At 43.0% G+C, this 21125-nt stretch overlaps 1 protein-coding gene across 4 annotated transcripts in view; it reads left to right on the forward strand.

Annotated features, from left to right (window-relative positions):
* The window catches only part of ANKRD17 (ankyrin repeat domain 17), a 70992-nt gene that overhangs the window by 25232 nt on the left and 24635 nt on the right, over positions 1-21125 (forward strand). For all 4 annotated transcript variants that reach the window (XM_066318268.1, XM_066318266.1, XM_066318267.1 and 1 more), the window contains exons 2-11: positions 10812-10965; positions 11551-11707; positions 13019-13166; positions 13445-13592; positions 14662-14895; positions 15718-15812; positions 19089-19326; positions 19505-19696; positions 20066-20175; positions 20878-20965. In XM_066318268.1, the coding sequence (XP_066174365.1) occupies positions 10812-10965; positions 11551-11707; positions 13019-13166; positions 13445-13592; positions 14662-14895; positions 15718-15812; positions 19089-19326; positions 19505-19696; positions 20066-20175; positions 20878-20965 (1564 nt within the window). The remainder of the gene's footprint in view (positions 1-10811; positions 10966-11550; positions 11708-13018; positions 13167-13444; positions 13593-14661; positions 14896-15717; positions 15813-19088; positions 19327-19504; positions 19697-20065; positions 20176-20877; positions 20966-21125) is intronic.

Consider the following 21125-nt stretch of genomic DNA (forward strand, 5'->3'; position numbering starts at 1 on the left):
TGTCTGCCACTGACATGTCTTTTCCTCCCTAGCAGATCTTTGTTTTCCTGAGTACAGGCAAGGAGACAGTCTCCTGCCATGGAGGCGACAGAAAAGGCTTTGGGAGCACGTTGTCACAGAATGCAATTTTGTTGCCCTGGGGTTGGTATCATCTTTTCAGTGGCTAAAATAAGGGGGTGTCTTTGCTTCTTGCTTGATGTTAGTGTGGTGTCATACAGGGGTTGTTAAAGCTTTAAGACACCATGGTGTTGGGTGAAAGCCCCAGCCATTGTAAACAAAGCTCTCCAGGTGGCTTTTGGGCATGAGAAAATGTTCAAAGTGCTACTACAGAAGTAAAATTTACTTTGTCCATGAAGCAGGGAAGTTGCTTTTTCTTAGTTTTGCTGGTAACTGAATGGCTTTGTGGTTGGGAAGGGGAATTCTCTGAAGCATCAGGTTTGTGTGCACCCCAGATTCAGTCTGAGTAGTAAATTGGTGTGATGCAGCGTCTTGTGTGTGTTGGATTCACAAAGGTTGATCATGCTTTCATGGAACCATGGCGTTATGGGCTCCTTTTCCCACAGCAGGAATGCCTGGGATTCGTCATCGTGCAGAGCTGAGGACAGCTGGTCCTGCTGGGGTAGCTGCAAGTGGGTGCTGGTAGTGGGTTTCTACAAGTGCTGTTGGGAGAGCCTCATCCCAGGAGAAAACAGAGCTATTACCTTGGAAAGTTTGGGGAGGGCAAGGAGTTGCTTAGGGATGAGAACACGCAGTGTTTGAGTCCATAAGAGAGGGCATTAGGAGTCAGAATAACTATCATACAAGATACCAGATCCTTTGTTTCTGCTCCCATTGTTTCTCTTGTCCCGTTATCTGACCAATCTGTTTATCTCAATATCCATGTGTGGGGATATTGGAAATATGTGGACAAACATGGATTACTTACTTGCCTTCTGATACCGTTGAAGCGAAATACTGTTGACTTCATGTCATGACTTCATGCTTGTCTGTATGTCAGATTTCCATGGGATGGAGGTTCTGTTTGGAAGCTTTGTGGTGTAAATGAACATGTGAGCTGTCCTCTGTTTTGACAGTGAGTTTGACTTCAGGATCGGAATTGGGAAACAGACAGAAATAAGTCATCTGACAACAGTTAGGAACCAGGAGTGAGCTTCTTCTGGGAATTGTAGCTGCTGTACTACTGCCGTAGTTGCTTGCGGATGCAGGAGGAATGCAGCCAAGCTGACTAGGCTGGTTGCTGAAAGTCTGTGCTGGCTGAGAAATCCTTTCTGGCGCATTCAGTGTAAAAATTTAGAGCATTTATTGTTGAAGACTGGAAAAGTCCGTGGTTTGTCTCTTCTAAACCTTAAAAATGGAACATGCTCTGTCAGGGAAAACAAAGCACCATGCAGAGGCTTCCTTTTGGGAAATTTATTTTGGATGCATATAGATGATTCTGATTAAGGGGTAGGAGGGTGGTCTTGCCTGTGACTGACATGATGAACTAAAAATGCCTGTCCTCTTTTTCCTCTGGATCTGCATGGTTGCTAAGTTCAGCAGCTTGCTTGGCATGGGCTCCAGAGGAGCTACTTTGATCCGAGGGCTGGCTGCACTGCAAGAAAGGATCATGTGCCCAGATGGGAGAGAGCTGCTCCTGCATGTACACACTTCAGCTCTGCTGTTAGGAAACCTGGGTGAAGGCAAGGCTCAGTCTACCCAGAGCTTTATTGCTGCTGGCTTTGTCCACTTATAAGTTCGGATGTCGTGTTTCCATTGTTCAGCTGTGCTGAGTAACAGTCCTTAGAAAAACAACTCGTTTCAGCTGGAAATGGATGGGTGTGCACAGTTCTGAGCTGAAACTTGGACACAGTGCATGAAGTCAGGCAAATGGAATAGGGGAAAAATATTCCAGAAAAAGTATTTGTGAGAAGTTGTTCCGCAATACTCTAAACTCTCTTTTTAAAGGGTTAGTGAAGGGTCATGGTCTGTTGCAGCAAAGTCTGAGTGTGACATGGAAAGGACTGCTTATTGAGATGTGAGAAGAGAGCCCAAGGTACTTCCCCTTGAAGACTCTGCAGGCCATGAACACGGAGAAAAGCCCCCCTCAAGTTAATCAGTGATAATAAATTATCACTGGGGTTTCAACCTTGACTCTTGTAGAGGCAGCACTGAAACAATGCATTTGTGTTTTTAGCAGCTTAGGGTTTTAGGGTTTCTTTTAGGTCTTCACCTTTTCCTTAGGTGTCAGTTTAAAGGAAGATGCTTCAGGGATCTGCGTCAGTTGCCTTGGATCTGTTGGTGCAGCAAGGTGCTTCATTGCATGCTTGAAAGTGTCTTGTAGTGAGAATTAGTCAAATCTATCCTTGGACAGTCAAGGCAAAAGGTGAGTCTGGTGGAAAAAGGAATGTGATTAACTGTTAGAGAAGGATTTTCTCTTTCTTGGGAGCTCACCTTCCTTAAACAAGGCTTAAGAGAATAATTAGTCCCTTGAAGTAGGGCAGTGAGGAATAGATGTAACAGTGCACAGCAGGACTCCTCAGTTGGTTCTCAGCTGTGCACACATTGTTTGGAGGTGCTGGTGTTGCTGCCAGTGAAGTGTGTTTCAGGAAGATGGCTGAAATCTTCTGTTTGGAGCAGCGTCGTACTTCATGTACTTCCTGGTTTTTACTTACTGAACTGACAAGTCAAAACTACTTCATATTCCTGCTACTGCAGAACGACATTGCTATATACTACTTGTGTTCTTTGCATTCCTCAGTTTTCACTACTGAATCCATCAAAGCTGGCTGTGTTGTGTTTAAGGATTTTTCTGACCCTATGGTGATGTGCTTCGGGGTGTGCTTATCCCAGGAAGTTTAGAGTCCTTGAGCTGTCCTTCAGGATAACTCCAAAATGCTATTTCTTTACTTCTTGTTAGCGAGCCTGTGGCACAGGGGGAACATAACCCCAGAAAGCTTTTCAGGGCTGTGGTGAGGCAGCTCTGGTTTAAGTGGCTCTATAAGTAATTTGTTAAGTAGCTTAGGTGATGCTTACCTCAGGTACTTGAGGGAGAATCTTAGGGGGCTGCAGTTGTTCAGGTGGGACATTTGGAGATTTTGGTGATAAGGGAAGAGAGCGATTCTGGGAAGCCCAGTGGCACCATCTTGTTCTTCATGGTTATGTGATCCCTTTACTCTGTCTCTGGTAAATAGATGTAACAGTGAGGAAGACTTGACAGGTCACTTGCTAAGTGTCGCAAAAACTGCCTGCATAGGCTCAAGCTGTGCCTTCAGTATCCCTCAGTTGTTGGGTATTTTGCAGGGGTTGGTTTCCATTCTGGTTCTGCAGCAGCATGGGTAGAAACTGTATTACAGGTGTTGCTGTTTTGTCTGTGGCTCTGATGTAGACCACCACATCTCTGGTGATACAAGTTGCTCATACACTGTCAAACCTTTGCTTCTGTGGTCACTTCTTTCAAAGCTTCTCCAAAAGGAGGGGTTTCTATTAGAAGTTCAGGTTGAGGGAGGGTTTGGAGCAGAGTGAAGGTGCAAACTTGTGCTAAGGGCTTGTATTGAAAATGTGGCAGCTTTATATTGTTGATGTAACAGTATTGTCTGAAACTCAGCTTTCACAGGTATGAGTATGTATTTCAGTGGGGGTTTTTTATTGTGATGTTTATATCTTGTTATTCAGAGACTAAAATTTGTACTCGTTCCTCCCCACATAAATGTGAAATTTGGGCAGGGAAGTTAAAATGATAGTGGAGACAAGGTGTTGCTATTTTTACACTGGCATGAAATTTTTCTCACATGAATGACTGCAGCCGAATACCAGTTAATGCAGGAATTTGCTTCATGTGGAAGTATGCCAAGTGCTTGGAATTAGGGTTTGAAGTGGAAAAGAATATTATTCCTTGTAGTTTCACAGCCTTTTCACAGCCACAGCTTTCAGCATGCCTGCCCCTCTGTTTTTATTGCTCTGTATGCTGCTGGGAATGCAGCGTGCGGAGGAGAGGAGGGAATTTTCCTGTGAATACCTCAGCACCTGTCTCGTCATCAGAAGCACACTGCAGTCTTAATGCAGGTGTCCCTGCAGTAGAGACTCGGCTGGTGCCAGTCGTGGGGACTGTGTTACGACATTTCAGCAGCATGCTACTCCTCTCACCTCCCTCTTCCTCTCCCCACTTTTAATTTTTGTAGCAGCAGCGAGAGAAATGGAGTGTACAGTTAAAGGAATAAAGTGAAAGAAGATAGTGTTGAGATGTTCCAGCTGCCAGACCTCAGATTTGTCCTGAACAAAGCATTTTGGTTTGGGGAGGGTCAGTGCATGCTGAGAAGACAACGGATCTCATTGTGTATCCCAGATAAGTGGGAGCGATCCTGACTGTGGAGGGAAGAGGTGGTGCTGTCAGACGGTGTCTGTGTCACAGTGCTGCTGTAGTAGCAGGGTAGGGCAAGTGAGAATCACACAGCTTGTTCCTCTTAGAAAATAGGTTTGAGGAAAACACACAAGATTTGCAAAGCTGAAATGGAGTGGGCACTTGATCATCTGCTGCACTTGGCTTCTGTGTCTGTTTTCCCTTGCAGTGACCAGGGAGCTGATCTTTATCTTAAAGTAAATGATGTCTTGTATAAGGAGCCAGGAAACCATCAGATGTACTTCAGGGGTATGTCATCCAAATGGGGTGATAGTGAGGGTTTGACCCATAGAAATGACAGGCACTGCCAGAGCCTTGGCTTCAGTAAAGTGTCGGATGGAATTTTTTTCTGTAATGCATTATTAATGCTGTGAAGAGCTGCGTCTTAATGTGCCTTGAAACCTGTGTTACTAAGTGGTAGTTTCACCTGAGAACGTATAGGTGGAAAGGCAGAACCTTATACTTTGCCTCAATAGTTAGTTTGTGAAAGTCAAAATCCATTCTCACTGTTGTATTTGAAGACAGGTGTAAGTTAACTTCTCTGTCTTGATGTTTCAAATCAGACTTTTTTTTTCCAGTAAGCTGTCCTGAAATTGAGCTCATGTATTTTGGAAGCATCAGAGGTTATATTCTGAAGGCTAAAAAGGTAGCAGGGTGAGGAAGAGCAAACATGAAGTTCTTGTTGTAGTGTGGGGTATTATACCTTGTAATCTGCAGAGGTTTTGGGTTGCCTATTTAAATGCTGTGGTTTGGATCTCAAAAGTGAAAAATTTGTGCTTGAGATACTTGGCCCAGTTTCCCACATTTCAAATGATCCTTGCTTTGTTTTGATTCACTCTTGCCTCATGAATCCCTTGATGTGCATCAAATGGTTAGATATGAGGCATGAAAAAGCCCTAGCAGTGTCTTGCAAAGTGAACTCAGCTAGTTATTAGTCGGAGCTGGACTTTGTTCTTGCACTGGGAATGGGGGTTTATTTCCTCTTGTGTGTTCTGCTTGCAAAGTAATAGTATAAACATTACTATTTCTGTGTGAAACAGACTTCAAGTGTATTCCTGAAGTGAACAGTGGGAAATGTGCTGTCAAGAAATGCTCAGTAATGTATGAAGGATAGATAGATAGATTAATTGGTTTTGGAGTGTTTTGGAGGCGTGAGAGCTAAAATTGTTCTGGAGAGAAAGCTGCGATTATCTTGGATGAGAGTTGCTGGAGCACCAGGGAAAGCAGTAGGTCAGGCATGAGGAGTTCCTCATGTAAATAAGGATTAAAACTTCTCACTGTAAGGAAGCCTTTTTTAGCTGAGTAAGGAAAGAATCTAAAACTTTCTTGCTCTTCAAGCAGGAAAGTGGGGCTGAAGTCAACAAAGTAGGCCTAAGGGTTATTAACTGACCTGGTCATAGTTGCAGTTTTGGTCTGAAGGTGGCTTTGCAACACCAGAGTTGAAAATTCTTACTGTATTTAATGTTGTCTTTAAAAACTTTTTGCTGCTCTCCGGAAATTTTAGAGCTGGGAAAAATCAACTGTTAAAACGCTTGCTAACTGGCAGTAAATGCCTCACAAAAAACTGATCTAAAAGGAGTGTCAGGTAAGGTTTATTTTAGGGGGTGCAGTTTGCTGCCTAGGAATGGCTACTGGCTGTTCCTTGTCCTTAAGGTTCTTCAGAAGGGCTTTGCTCTGATCCTCATAGGATCCGTTTGGCACTCTCTGGGTGTCAAACACTAAAATGCCAAAAGGCTCAAATGCCAAGTTAAAAATTCAGCAAATTCTAAATTGTCTTCCATGCCTAATATAAAGCAATAGTCATGGGACTCATCTGAGAAAAGCCGAGACACAAGGTTGTGTTGGATTTTAAGACTGGAAAATAGGGGCCAGCCCCAAAAATAAGCAAAAGTCTTGCAGTGAAAATATTTTTTCATGAAAGGTGGGATTTTTTGTCTTTTAATACTTGTCCGAGCTGGTTCATCCACATCTGGTTTCAGGTGCTGCTGTTTTACATTAAAGTGCTTAAAAACACTGAAGCTTAAAAAATAGATCTTGTTAGGTTAATGAGCTCGACTTACTGTTTCACAGCCGTGTAGATCTGTTGTGTGCAGCCTGGCTGCCAGACACTTCATTGCAGTGCACTGCTTCCTTGGGACTGCTTAAAGAACTCTGCACTGATGCTTTGAGGGTGTCATCAAGAGACAGAGATACCATGCTGTCTGCTGTCCTACAAATGGCTAAAATGCAGCTCAGAGCTTGTGCTGCTTCCGAGGAGATGTTTGTCCAAAAGTGCTATTCAGGCAACACTTCTTCTGAGCAAGTGTTTGGGCTGGGTGATGACACTGCATGCCCAAATGTACCATTTGGGCAACTCATTAGTGCTCTGCCTCCACATGGCATGTTACAGATGTGATTTTAGTTTATGGTTTAGACAGAGTGCTTGCTCTGGCTAAATGCTGGAAGGCAGGAGCACATCAACACTGGGTATGCATGCAAGATGGCCTGAAGGAGAGGAAGCAGGGAATAGGATCAGCAAAATGGACTCTTGGAATCAGACAGGGAACCTAAGAAGGGAAGGAGAAAATTACTTTTTACAGCCTTTTCTTAATGCTTCTGGGTTGTCCTTATAGCAGAGCAGAGATGTCATTTAGAAAATCTATAACTCGGTGATAACCAAATGGTAGAGATGCTCTGTAAATGAGCAGGGCTATGCACTGGTTAGAGGGATAAAATACGGGCTTGTGGCATTTGCAGTGAGGATGATGGGTGCTGGAAGCCAGGTCTTTTCTGCCTTGTTCACAGAGTGAGCGTTTAAGAGTTGATTTTATTTGGTAGGAGTTCAGCTCACTTTAAAGCTCTCAGGTAATGGAACTGGTGGCAGGTTCTTCTGCTGGGAGTAAGGTTGGAGTTGCTGTCATTTTAAACTTGTGATGTTAATTTAGGCATTGTATACTCATTTTGGTACATAAAAGACTTGCCTAGCTTGGTACCTTAGTTGATGGTGTGGTTCTAGAGATGCCTCTTGGTGTTGGTTACTGCATTTCTTCCTCCTAGGAGAAGATGATGTGAAGAGACAGTTGTTTGTAGGTGGGATGTATCTTCCCTTCTCCCTCCCTCCCTGGCCTGGTGTAAAGTTATTAAGATGCTAATCCATGTTTTGCCTTAAAAGCAGTAAATTTGAAATCAGTAGGTAACCCAAAGCTTTTCTTCAAGTCCTTAATACATGAGAATTGTTTCTTTTCCTGTTTGTTTGGGGTTTTTTTAAATGAGTGTGTAATTACTTGGGTTTTTGTTGTGTCTTGTTACTGTGAGGGAAACTGAGAGGAAGTTGATTCTTTTACATGTATGTGAGATGATGTGGGGGCTTGGGTCCACAGTGGGATCTGTGCTGATTGCAGTTTCATGTGCGGGTGGCTTGGTGGAGAGAGATGGATGAAGTCAGAGTTAGCATCAAGAGCTGGATTCTGTCTCTGTTTCATTCAGCATTAGGTGGTGGCAAGAGCCACACCAATTAGGGCAGCTCAAGTGTGCTTCATCTTAGTGTCCTAACCTGGCATTCGTTCAAATGTGTGTTCAGTATTTGGTGTTTGTCAGTCAAAACAAACTTACTGCCATTTTCTTCAGGGTATACAGACATGGGTCCTGTTTGAGAGCAGCCAGAACTTGGGAATTTTGTTCTCCTGGCATCTTTTTGATAGTAGAAGCATCAAATATACTAAAAATTGTTTTAAGCAAAGTAAACCTAGACAAGGACAGAACACAAGATTCCTACTGCAGGATGAGAGAGCAGGAAAAGTCTTGTAAAAGGGCTTATGTTGGGGTCTGTCTGAACAATTGAATTCTGTCAAAGTGTTGTTGGAGTGGAGGAATGCTGATGGAGCATGCAGATGAAATATTCTGATAGATAAGGTGGAGCATCTGTATGCTATTCCACACGTTTTTTAGTCAAGGGAAGTAAAATACATCCAAACCCCTTAAAGGAAATGTCTGTTTACTTGAAATGGTACATGGAAATGCGTTGCCTTTGTTTGTAGCTTCTGTGGAGAAGGCAGGATTTTCTTGAGAAACAGAAGTGGAGTTTTGCCTTCTACCAAAATATGGTTTTATTCTCTGCTTTGATACACTATGTCTTTGTCACTATCCCTGTATGGTGCTGTGTAGAAAAACTGAAAAGACAAGACTGAAACTCTGAAGGTAAATAATAATTTTTGAAACTGCAGAGGAAATGAGAGAAGCTGCAGGCTGAAAGTGGATCTCTTCTACCTTGCAATAGAAAAGATTTTTACTCTGTATTTAGTATTTTAAAAGTGGTGTAAAGTGTTTTTCCAGTAAGTTAATTTCTTGATATTGTTCTTAAATGTTTTCAGTGACAGCACATAATATAAACATTCTCCGGTCTTTATTGTGAGGATGTTTTCTCCTGGTCTCTCATAGGTGTCTTGGTGCTTTGTTGCTTGTGGGTGGATTTCTGCTTCTCTGTGTTCTCCTTGGGTTTTTATTTAATCACACCATGCACAAATTCTTAGCTGGAAGAAAGATGAGAGGATTTTTTCCATTTGAAACTTACACTGCATGAAGGACCTAATTTTGGGGGGAGGATATGTGTAGGGGAGAATAGTTTTCCTATTTTGACTTTTTTCTTAGCAAACATTTCATAGTGTGAAGAAGAACCACAACCAGCTGTTCATTATTTCACTTGAAGGAGATTTTTTTTCAGTTAGTCTGGGCAGTTGGGATTTTGCATAAGTTGAGTGAGCCAAGAATCCTTCTGCCAGCTCTGGAGTTTGCCTTTCCAGGGGTGAAATCTGTCACTTGGCTCCTGAACAGCGCAGCGGTTCCTCTGTCTTGCTGCAGACTTCCTCTGTCTTGTTCCTCTGTCTTCTTGTCCTCTGGAAGAAGACAAATGGCAAGTCCTCAGATGAACCAAAACAGGCCTAAAATAGTGTTGTAGGTACAGAGAGCAGTGATGGGCAAAGGACCCTGGCAAGGCAGGGTTCCTTAGGACTGGGGAGGATACTGGGAGTTGCCTTCACCAGTTTGCCAAACTGGAGAGAGCAGCCTGTGTGAGCAGCCCTTGGAAAAAACACTGCTGAGGATTGACAGGCAGTGCTGCTGGACTCTTCCACTCTTGGCATTTTCACTTTGATCTGAAGTTGAAAGTCCTCCCTTTCAGCTGATGTTCCTAGATTTGGAGGAGGAGGGCAGAGAAGCTGCAAAAAAACCCCACCAAAAAACAACAAAAAACAAAACAGAGAGAGGCTTTAGAGGTGTCCTTGAGATGTGTGTTTCTGTATTGCCAAGAGCTGACCAGAGGCTTTGTTTTTCAGTGGTGGTATTGAAGGGATAAAATGGAGAAAATTGGGAAGTAATTCTCAGCCTGCCTTCCTTAGCAAACAAGGCATTTGGGTTGAAGCTGAGTGTGTCCTAGAAGTGTTGAGTGGGAGACAGACAGCAGAAGGCAAGAGTTGTATGAGCTCCCCACTTGTGACAAGAATGGATGGGAGTCTGGAGGGACCTTCCAGGAGTCCTTGGATGAACTGCTTGCTCTTCTGGTTTATCTGCCCACATAGATGGATTCTTGGGGAATTTATCTGCAGGAATCTGAACTTATGATGCTCATGGGACTGCTTTGAAACTTTGGAGACACAAATGAAGCTTAAGAATAAAATAATTTTCTGTCTTGATGAGGTGTATTCCATGTGGAAACAGATACAGACAGTGGCTGCTTTTATCCAGAGGTGACTGCAGTTTTTAATTGTTGTAAGTGTGGCTGGCACATGTGATTGCTCTGTTGGGCAAACTGGCATTTAAATTGATTCTGATTTGGGTTTTGAAACTGGGAATTTTGGAAGCCGTTCAGCTTTGTAGGGGGTGTTTAACTTGGTCTTTATAATTGATAATTGTTTTGGTGACTAGTTCACAGGCTGTGGACTGAGTTCATGGAACTCTCAGAGAAGTGTCTTCTCTAAACTATTTGCCCCCGTTGTCGTCTAGCAGGCAGGATAACACAAATGAGTATCATGGCATTCTTCTCTAAAGCAGTCATCTTGTACTTAATTTCTACATATTTCACAGCAAAAACAAATGGACAGCACAGGAAAGTAGGGTCTACAGAAGAACTTTGACAAGTCAGTATCTGTTTTCTAAAAAAGGCAGATATTCAGTTGCATGTTATGTAGATCAAGTTTAAGAAAATGTTTTCTTGAGAAAGATGTGGTGACGCGAAGTCATTTTTTAGTGGTGTTGATATTTACGTGGAAGGTGTTGCTTGTCCTTTTGGTTGTTTTCTTCAGATGTTGGATGAGGAGGCATCAGACCTGAAGTGAGATACCTGAAGCCAACAAAGTACTTAAGAATAAAATGCATAAATAATAACTGCAGCCGTAGAGGTTTTGTGTTTTAAGTCTATTTTGGTCAGTTACCTCATTCTTAAACAAGGTCTGTTACTTGCCAGGTGGAATCGTTTATCTTGGATCAGGATGATCTGGAAAACCCTATGTTGGAAACAGCTTCTAAATTGCTGCTGTCCAGTACTGCCGACGGTGCTGACCTGAGAACAGTAGATCCTGAAACCCAGGCAAGATTAGAAGCTTTACTTGAAGCTGCGGGTAAGTCCTCGTGTCCCGTGCAGGTTTAACCCCAAAGCCCTTATGAGAGTCCACACTGGAATGGCTTGCGTAAGGCTAATCCATAGGAGAATGATACAGCTGCAAAATGTACGGCAAGGCGGATTTGGCAAGGGTGTCACGGAAGAGAAAAAAGTTTGTTTTAGAGTATTCCAAGGTTTGGAAAATGAGAATTTCACATGAATATGCGTCAAATCAGTTTCCTCCAATGTTGGTGTTCCAAAAGCCTGCGTCAGAATTGCAGCCTTACTATGGCTTGTGCCCTTGTGTCAATCCCTAAATTGCTAAATAGGTTTTATTTTGTAGTAGTTACTGTATGGAAGTTTTAATAGTTGCTAATATTAAGTAATTTCAGTAGCTGAAAAAGGATTCCTCCTGTGGATTGGAGGGTTTCAGTCACATGCAGCTTTTAATGAGTGCTGTAAGCAGTCAAACCTATCGTTTTGGGAGCTGTAGTTGATTGTGCTTGGAATGTTTCTGCCGACAGATCTCATAGGCTCAATTTCAACTTGTCTGTTCTCTCCTTTTCTGGCACGCATCCCCATTGGTTGTGAACTGGATTGGCAGGAATAGGGAAGCTGTCGACAGCGGATGGGAAAGCCTTTGCAGATCCCGAGGTGCTCCGCAGGCTGACCTCCTCGGTCAGCTGCGCGTTGGATGAGGCTGCCGCTGCGCTGACCCGGATGAGAGCGGAGAGCACAGCGAATGCAGGGCAGACGGATAAGTAAGCCAACTTTATTCCTGGGGTTTTTCAGCCCTTTGCTACTTCTAGATGCAGTTTTTCTTGTTCTATCACTTGTGCTTATGGGATGATGAAACTCTTACTCAAGTGGAATTGGTGCCAAGTTATCACCTTTGCTTCTCCTGGTTAAATATTTGTGGGCTGGCAGGTCTTGCGGTAGAGAGTGAAGCAACTCGATGCTACTTAGAATTACGGAATGACACTCCAAGGAGTTTATCGCAAGCAACTGTAAGAAACATTTCTAAGTTCTTCAATAGTGTGGGTCTTAGAAATGTTCCAAACACTTGCAAATCCCAAATGGGTCATTCGGTGACAGCATGAAACAAGATTTCAGATCAAAAAAAAGTCTTTTAGGGAATTTCATAGTGCCTTTTTAATTGAGGAAGGGAAACACCCTTGAGGGACTGGAGCTCCATAGTGGTCAGTGTTGCACAGGGCCCTGAATGGAGCTTCCGCCAGGGAGTTGGTGCTTTTGTACTGGACTTCATGGATTTATATGAGCAATTTTGTCTTACTGCAGTGTTCAGGAGGGAAAGAAGGAGGAGGTTTCATTCCAGGCTGTCATTTGGCTTCAGTGCAGTGGAAACAGTGTTAGTAGGGACAGTCAAGTTCTGCTGTGCTAGTCAGAATAACTCCAAAGAAAGATCTCTTGCTGTAGGGACAGGATGCATGAAGAGCAGTGTAATTTTGGGTTATGTCTGCTTCTGTTCTGTGTGCATCTCCTCCTCTTCCCTGTACCTCTTCCTTGAGAATGGTGGTGGTTGCCAAAGTTGTTACAGGGACATAAGTTTTTGAAAAGTAAAAAAAAAAAGGTCAACATGTAGTGAAGAGTAGTGAAGAGAGATATTTCAGAACTGATCCACCATGTATTAAAATTGTGTCTAGTTACAAGATCCTGGTATTTTCAGCACAGGAAAGAAGGGAATCGGTTAAGTTTCTTACAGGAGAAGACTGATGTGGGTGACTTGTTTCAGTTTAATTAACAGTTACAGTGCTGAACAAATAAAGTTTTCTCAAGATTGACAGGTGATTTTTGTGTCCTCTGGTCCTGGGGTATCCTACATGTTTTTCTCTTGTAAACTTCCATTAAAAATTAATAGCAGGAGTGGATATGGACACGACTTAATTTTCAACCAAGTTAACTGGGAAACCTCAAGTGTAAAGCTGGCACTTCTTTAATTAACAGTTGGCATGTTTTTAGCTCTTGTTTCCTTCTTTGCTGACTGCATCCTCATGGCACACTGGACTTGTGGCATAGTCCGTTTCCACTTTCAATGCTTTCTTCTTCGTTAGCCGCAGCTTGGCCGAGGCTTGTTCTGAAGGAGATGTGAATGCTGTGCGGAAGTTGCTCATTGAAGGCCGCAGTGTGAACGAGCATACAGAAGAAGGGGAAAGCCTCCTTTGTTTGGCCTGCTCAGCAGGATATTATGAGCTTGCACAGGTTGGTTTCCTTGCTGTTTGTACTATGTGTGTGTTGAACAAAAAGAAATGTTAAATCAATATATTACCGTTTTGTGCACCCAAAAGGGGGTGTTAAAGTAGTGAGAAATGACAGTTCATTGGTAAAGGAGTCTCACACATACACTGGATGTTGCTAAAGCACTCTTGGTGCCTGCTTTCTGCAAGGGTTGCTCACACAGCACTGTGGTGAAGATGGGGGTTTGTGGTGCAGAGGCACGGTTTGTCACTGCAGTGTGGTTGATCACTGTCTCTCGGCAGGTTCTTCTGGCAATGCATGCCAATGTGGAGGACCGGGGAATCAAAGGAGACATTACACCTCTCATGGCTGCTGCCAATGGCGGGCATGTCAAAATTGTCAAGCTGCTGCTAGCTCATGGTGCTGATGTGAATGCACAGTCATCCACAGGTAAAGAGGCTGTTGGGAACGACTGGAGAGCTGGGATGTGCGGTGTGCAGTTACCTTGGCATGGAAGTTTGGGAGCAATGGCTCTCAGCCCAGCAAGGCATGATGCTTTCTTGTGGTTTTGCCATTTAAATTTACTTTTCTAAGTGAAACTCTGAAATATTGTTGGATGCAGATAAAATATTATGGAGATGTATGAAGTTGGGTAAGGTTACTTAGTAACTGGAAGGTGTTTGAGTACATAGGATTTGTTGTCACATTTCAAGCACAGTTTGGTAAGTTTGCATGTACATGAAAAAGTTATTTGGTGGCAGGTCAGGAAACTCAAGGGGAAAACAGGAAACATGAGAAGATGCCCACCTCTTCCCATGGTAATTTGCTAGCCTTTAATGTTGAAGTGACCAGATTGGGAAATCTTAAGTGTTTGTAGCCTAGAAGTGGAGATGGAGAGCTGGTTTGCAGTCAGCAGTAACTGGTGAATGGAGAGCTGATTCTGAGTGAGTGGGAGAGGGGGATACCAAAAGACACCTTATTTGGTTTTTTTTAGTATTTTTTTCAGTGAAGTAGCAATACAGCCTTGACATTTACCTCTATTCAAGGTGTCTTTCACAAAGGCAAATTCTTTGACTTGTGTGTGGATCCATATTTTTGTATTTTTCCACTGAAGTTGTTTTCTTCTCCTCTTAAAGACTATGAACATGTTGGAACCAGCCCCTTGCAGATGTTTAAGACTTGATTTAGAAGCAGCAGTTTATTCTGCCCCTGGTTTTGAGCTGTTATTCTTACAGCATTGTGTGCCTCTGCTGATTAACAGGAAAATGGCTGGGACTTTGTGACAGAAGCTGGGCTAGAAATGGGAAGAGAGGTGCATCAGAATAGGCACAGGGAGAGCCTCAGCACTGAGCTTCTTGGTGCTGTTATGTATTTCCTTCTTCCTGTAGTTCTTCATCTGTAGCCTGAAAAACCCTGTTTTGTCAGGTGTCCAGGTAAAAGGGATGGAATGGAGGGTGACGTTCTGGGTGAAGAAATGCCGTCGTACTCTGTTTCCAACCCTTGTTCTCCCTGGCTTTAGGCAACACAGCCCTGACCTACGCCTGTGCTGGGGGCTACGTGGATGTAGTGAAGGTGCTGCTGGAGTCGGGCGCGAGCATTGAGGACCACAACGAGAACGGTCACACGCCGCTGATGGAAGCTGGGAGCGCTGGCCATGTGGAAGTGGCTAGGGTGCTGCTGGAAAATGGAGCGGGCATCAATACGCATTCCAATGAATTCAAAGAGAGCGCGCTGACACTGGCTTGCTACAAAGGTACAGTAACAAGCGTGGAACAGTGTCGGGGTGAAGAGCTGCTTCGAACACGGCTTCATTCAGCCTTGCTGCCCACGACCAGGAAAATTTAAAGGATGTGCTTTAGACACTGTGGTGCTCTTGTCCTGGCTGTGATACCACACGGCATGTAAAATTGTCTGTGTGCAGAGTCTGAGAATCAAGGTCTAAACCTTGGGTGTGAGTTAGGATTATTTAGAAGATGCTCTGTTAAACGAATCAACAGACAAGGAACTAATGTATTCTATTACAGGATAAGTAAGCTAAATTTTTTGTATTACAGCTGTATTATGCCAGGTACCTCTGCTTAATACAGAAAATATTTCATTTTAAAGGACTTGGCACTTGCAAATCGTGGGAAGTTTAGGACCTTGCCTTTTAGGTGCCAGTGCTGAGGACAGCAGGCCTTTGTTTCCTCCCTTAGAGCACCCCAGAAAGGAATGAAGATGTTTAATTAAGAGGCAAAATATGTTTCTACGGCCCAGCAGCTGCTGTTATGGTCACTTCAGACATGTTTTACTAGGTCCTTGCCATCTTGGAGTAGTTCATGTTGGTAGCAGAGGTACTTGTGTGGCACCAGTATGGAAGTTGATCATAGTCTTTTATTTATATTTTTTACCAACTACACTGGTAAGGTGCTGTGCATGTAGATAGCAGAGCTATAAACATGACTTTCCAGAGTGGATTTTTTATGTTGTAACATGTATATACATCACCTTCATTATGTACTTTAGATCCTTCCTGGGAGTGTTGAAATAAACTTTCTCAAGCAGTTTCTCTCTGTTAACTGTTTTCTCCACACAGGCCACCTGGAAATGGTGAGGTTTCTGCTGGAAGCTGGTGCTGACCAGGAGCACAAGACAGATGAGATGCACACTGCTCTCATGGAGGCGTGCATGGTAAGAGACATAAGAGACTTGGGCAGTGAGGTCTGTGGGCTCCCTTTTCTTCCCAAAGATAGAGAAAGTGATTCCTTCTAGTCTCCTGCTGGTACAGAATCTAACTTTGATGTTTTGGTTTTCTTGTCTTCTTGAAGTTAGCGATGGGAAAATACTTCATATAGGAATTTAGAAATCAACTTCAAGTGGGAGGATTCTCAGTAGTTGTTGAAATGCTTTTAACATTTCCAATCTGCTAAACACAGGCAGTGAATATGATCGTAACCTAGCTTTTGGAGGCATTTAACACACCTCAGTTATGTTAAAGCAGTTTGTAAGCAGATGGTTGGTTACGTGTGTAACACGTTTCAGTATAGTTCACATAACCACATATTCCTTGAAAACACAGGATCAGAAGCTGTTTGGGAAGCAGCTAGGAAGTGCAAGAGGAAATGGTTAATTCTTACTTTGATGTTGCTCCTTTATCCCTCTGAGATGGTTGTGTTCACCTGAATATCGAACTTTATTGTTAAACTGAGAATTAATTTCTTAATTTTCCGTTTTATCCTTCTCTCCAAATAGACTCTTCATGTGTTGGGATTTTCGTGGCATTAGCCCTCTGTAATGTCACACTGTAATGTGAACCCGTGGCTGTAGAGGAGGGCAATAAATCCCTGTTTAGTCTGCCCTTTCCTGAAGCAACTGTAATCATTCCAAAATTGCCTAGTTATGTCTATTCAAGGCAGTTAATGGTTTTAGATAGGGGAATGAGTAACAGAAACTATTATACTTCTTGAAAGTTGTTGCAAAGAAGGTCATGTAGATAAACGGAACTCGAGCTGTCCTTTATCTCATCCTGAAATCTTACTACAGCAGCTGCATAAATATCTTGGCCATGGCCTTGCAGCCTGTTTCTGGGAGATGGTAAATTTACATTGTTTGATGTTGCAGTTGCCTTCTCGTCAGGGTATTTTTGTGGTGGAGCTATGGATCAAGCCTTCCTTTCCTTATCTTTCTCTTTTGCCCTTTTAACTTCTCTAATACAGTAACAAAATTCCATCAGACTCACAGAGATGTTAAGACCTAATTTTTGTTAAAAATTACTGAGCAATAGGAAAAAATTCTTCTCCCTTATTTCTGCAGGAAACTGTTCCTAGGGAGGCAGTTCCATGCTGATGCTCAGAGCTGGCATAATTGAGAGTCTCATACCTTCAGCTCTGCTGATGAGAAAAGGAGCGGCTTTCTCGAGCAGTATTTAAAAACCTTGCAATGTGAAATGAAGCAGAGCAGTGACTCCCATCTCAGCATGTTCTTTGTGCAGGAGCAGTTGCTGCTCTTCAGTGGTGCAAGAAAACTTTCTTCTCTGGAACAGCACTGAGCTTGAATATGTGCTAACAGAACTGTCTTATCTGTGGCATAGCCAGTGCAGGTTTAAGGCAGGAAGACTTCGGCCCGAGAGTTTTTTTTTAGACAGCAGTTAATATTGATTTAATGCAAATGAGGTGTTGGACAGTGGCACTTGCCTTGTGGGAGTAAAAAGCAAGTTGATCTAGCTGGCATTCCGCTTGCTGAAGGACTAATGCCCACAGAGCTTTATCTTTAAAATGCAGCTGGTGCTCTTGTGAGGGTTGCTCAGGTGACTTTTTCTAACCTGTTACCAGTTGGAAAGCTTTTCCTGGCTGTTGTTGGAGAGCTTAACAGCACTACCCCATCACAAGGTTTATTAAAACATGGATCCAATTCCCTTGTGTGATGAAGCACCAGCAGTTCTCCTCCAGGCTGCTTGGCCCACATAGGAAGCTTTGAAGCAAACCTTGGTGCTTTGTCATGCCATCCTTATCGTGGATCAGAGGTGAGCAGTAAGCTGTCTTGCTAGAGCCTGATGGATGAGGTACTGTCTCTGCATTTCCCTGAGGAAAGATTCTTTGTGGAGTCTTGGAGTTTTTCCCTAAAATAGTACTGTCATTTCATGTAAAAGGTGAGTATGTCCTAGTTAATGTCCTAGATATTTTTCCGAGAGGAAACCATGTTTTGCTCCCTGGATATCAGAATAAGGTATGAAGCACTTGAGAAAATGAAGCGGAAAAATGTCAGATGCAGTTTGGTATTTTGTCTGGAGATCTTTTTGGAGCTGTGGTTTCCAGCTTGGCGAGGACGGCTGTGGCTGTGATTTGCTGCCTCTTAGGAATTAATCTGAGATCAAGGTGTACTTAACTCATTCAGTGACAATCTTGGGAAAGCCTTGTGCTCCTGATGAGTGGTTGTTTATTTGCTGCAGCCCTCCAGCGTTTTGTTTGTCAGATTGTGGTTCCTCCAAGTTGAAATGGTGGCAATCTCCTCATGGAGAAAACAGCTTGGAGAGTTTATGCTGTTGTTGGAGTGCAGCGACCGAGCCAGTCTCTGCTTCTGTCTGAACAAAGCAGAATGGAATGGCAGTTGGATGTGTCACTGTCAGGCCTCCAGTGTAAACATGGAGCTGAAAAACCACTTCAAATAGTTCCTGAGTTTATGGCATACTGAAAATATGGAGATCGTATGCTCAAGTATTTTTGAAGGAAGAAAGCAAACTTAGGAGCTATCTTTTGGTAGAACAGGTTTGACAGCATGATCATGGTATCTGGAAAACCCTGCCAGAATCCTGCCAAGGGAAAGCTGTTGCTCGGGTGGGTGGCTCCTGGGATGTGTAAGGAACCCCTGACAAGTCATTTCATTTTGGCTTTTCTCTTGGAAGGAGAAAGTAAGTCTTGACTCTGCTGTTAAATTGAGCAGTGAAATAGTTTTGCAGGAGCATGAGGCAAGCCAGGTCAATGTGCATGGCTACTTCTTAAGAAAGGGAGGATGCAAAGGGATCTCACTATTGTCCTTGTGGAGGAGACAAACTTGTAAAATAGTGGTGAGCTCCCTCTCGACTTTCTGGGCTTTGTTTTGGAGCTCCCCCCTGCCCCAAGTAAGTTGATCCCAAACACCTGAACTTGATCTGATATGAAGTTGTCTGGCTTGTTGCTTACACCATTGACGAAGAGGTCTGATATATGAGGTTCACAGCACATACTCAGTAAAACATACTCAGCATTTCTACAGGTGCCTCTTCCGTAGGAGATCTTAAGCTTTATCCAGATACTTAGGGAAAATATTCAGAAAAAACTGTTCAGCAAGCGTCATTGCATTTTTGGACTCATTTTACTCACTCATTGCTTTTTGTGTCTCTTGAGGGAATTTGGGTCTGTGTCAAAGCTGTGGAGAAAAGCAGATTTTCCATTTGATCAATCTTTTCATCTTGTTTTTTTACATTTCCAGGATGGTCATGTAGAAGTGGCAAGATTACTTCTGGACAGCGGAGCTCAGGTGAACATGCCTGCCGACTCCTTTGAGTCTCCCTTGACTCTGGCAGCCTGTGGTGGGCACGTCGAGCTGGCAGCTTTGTTAATTGAACGTGGGGCTAACCTGGAAGAGGTCAATGATGAAGGATACACACCACTGATGGAGGCAGCTCGAGAGGGCCACGAGGAGATGGTGGCACTGTTACTTGGACAAGGTAACTGCTGTGGCACCTTCTGTGGGCTGGAACTCAGCAGGCAGCTGCATATGTTGGGGGAAAAAGCTCTAAGTTACAGTGATTTTTGTTTTCTTTGGTAATAAGATGTCTTGTGCATATGGAAGTGGTTTGTCTGCTGATCCTGCCTTCTGTAACTGGTGCTTTGTGTTGTTTGTAGGAGCAAACATCAATGCTCAGACCGAGGAGACGCAGGAAACCGCGTTAACTCTGGCCTGCTGCGGAGGGTTTTTGGAGGTGGCTGATTTTCTCATTAAAGCAGGAGCTGACATAGAACTCGGCTGTTCCACACCTTTGATGGAAGCTGCTCAAGAGGGGCATTTGGAGCTGGTTAAATATTTATTAGCTGCAGGTATGGAGTAATTTTGTTAACACTTTTGTAAAGGCTTAGTTTAAGAGAAAATCACTTTTTTCAATATCCATTACATGTTCTTTATCAGCTTCTTGAAGTTGACTGTGAAGGTCTTTGGAGCCCAAAGTAATGTAATGGTTGGACTCTAATTTAGCTTTTGAAGATCGAATTGATGTAATCTCATTTGGAACTAACTTACAGTTTATGTTTTTATTCCTCTAGAGTATGATAAAGTTATCAGTTCAATAGATCCTGGATTAGAAGGGGGAAGTTTAATTTGCTGTTTAAACCTGTAAAGACTGGGGAGGCTTGTATATTTTCTGCAATCCCCATCATAAAGCTTACAAGGTTTTGTCCTTTCTGTTTCAGGGGCTAATGTGCATGCAACGACAGCAACAGGTGACACGGCACTGACATACGCCTGTGAAAACGGCCACACTGATGTAGCAGATGTCTTACTTCAGGCAGGTGCAGATCTGGTAAGTTATCTAACTTCTTTAAAGCATCTAATAGGTATAAAATTACCAACATCTGATATTCTTTCTGTTTGTTTCTGAGTTCATTGCTGAAAACTTACATGTTCCTTAAAGTATTTTGGTCTGTTAGATTACCCTGAAGTGCTGAGGTCAGTTACAGTCCTCTGGTGATTGATGTCTAAAGCATTTCCAAGCCATTCAAGGTTTCCTGACAGGAAAATGGGGGATTTCATTCTTTTGACGTGGTGTTTTTCTCCAGATTGTTGAACTGATTCTGGGTTAGTCTTTGTACCTGCAAATACGTTCTGTTCCTTATGCATCAGATAGTTGACAGTCTATTTGGTGTACTGTAATGGAATTAAGATGATGAAGGTAAACCATTTTTTACTTTTCAGTAGGCTTGTACACCAGTGTGTTATGAAAAGGTCATGTTAAGCATATCAGGAGATGTCTTAAAACGCCCTGCATGTGCCTTGAATGCTTTTTGTCCAGGAGTCACACCTGTACAGAGACAGGTGGTGAATGGTTTATCTGCCTTCAAGATGCCTTCGGTTTGAATGTTAGCTAAATATTTGTGTCTAAGTTTGTGAAACACTGAAGAAGGATGTTCCATGTCCAGTACCTTTCCACTGAAAACCCGGGATGGTGGCTTGCCTCCTTTCACATGCTGCTTTGGATTTTGAAGCCTTTCTTTATCTACTCTAGGAGCATGAATCAGAAGGTGGAAGAACTCCTCTCATGAAAGCTGCCAGGGCAGGTCATGTTTGCACTGTTCAGTTCTTGATTAGCAAAGGTAAGAGTGTGGAATGGTTTGGGTTTTCCTGACCAAAGTATTGAAGTATTAGAAATGCTTCAAGTTAAGTAAATGTCGGAACTAGTCTGACTTCCCTGGATGTGTTTTAAATGTCCTAACTCAAGTAGGCAATTGATTTGCCAACTAGGCACATAATGAT

Source organism: Sylvia atricapilla, chromosome 4 (genome assembly GCF_009819655.1).
Source record: "Sylvia atricapilla isolate bSylAtr1 chromosome 4, bSylAtr1.pri, whole genome shotgun sequence".
Lineage (NCBI taxonomy): Eukaryota > Metazoa > Chordata > Aves > Passeriformes > Sylviidae > Sylvia > Sylvia atricapilla.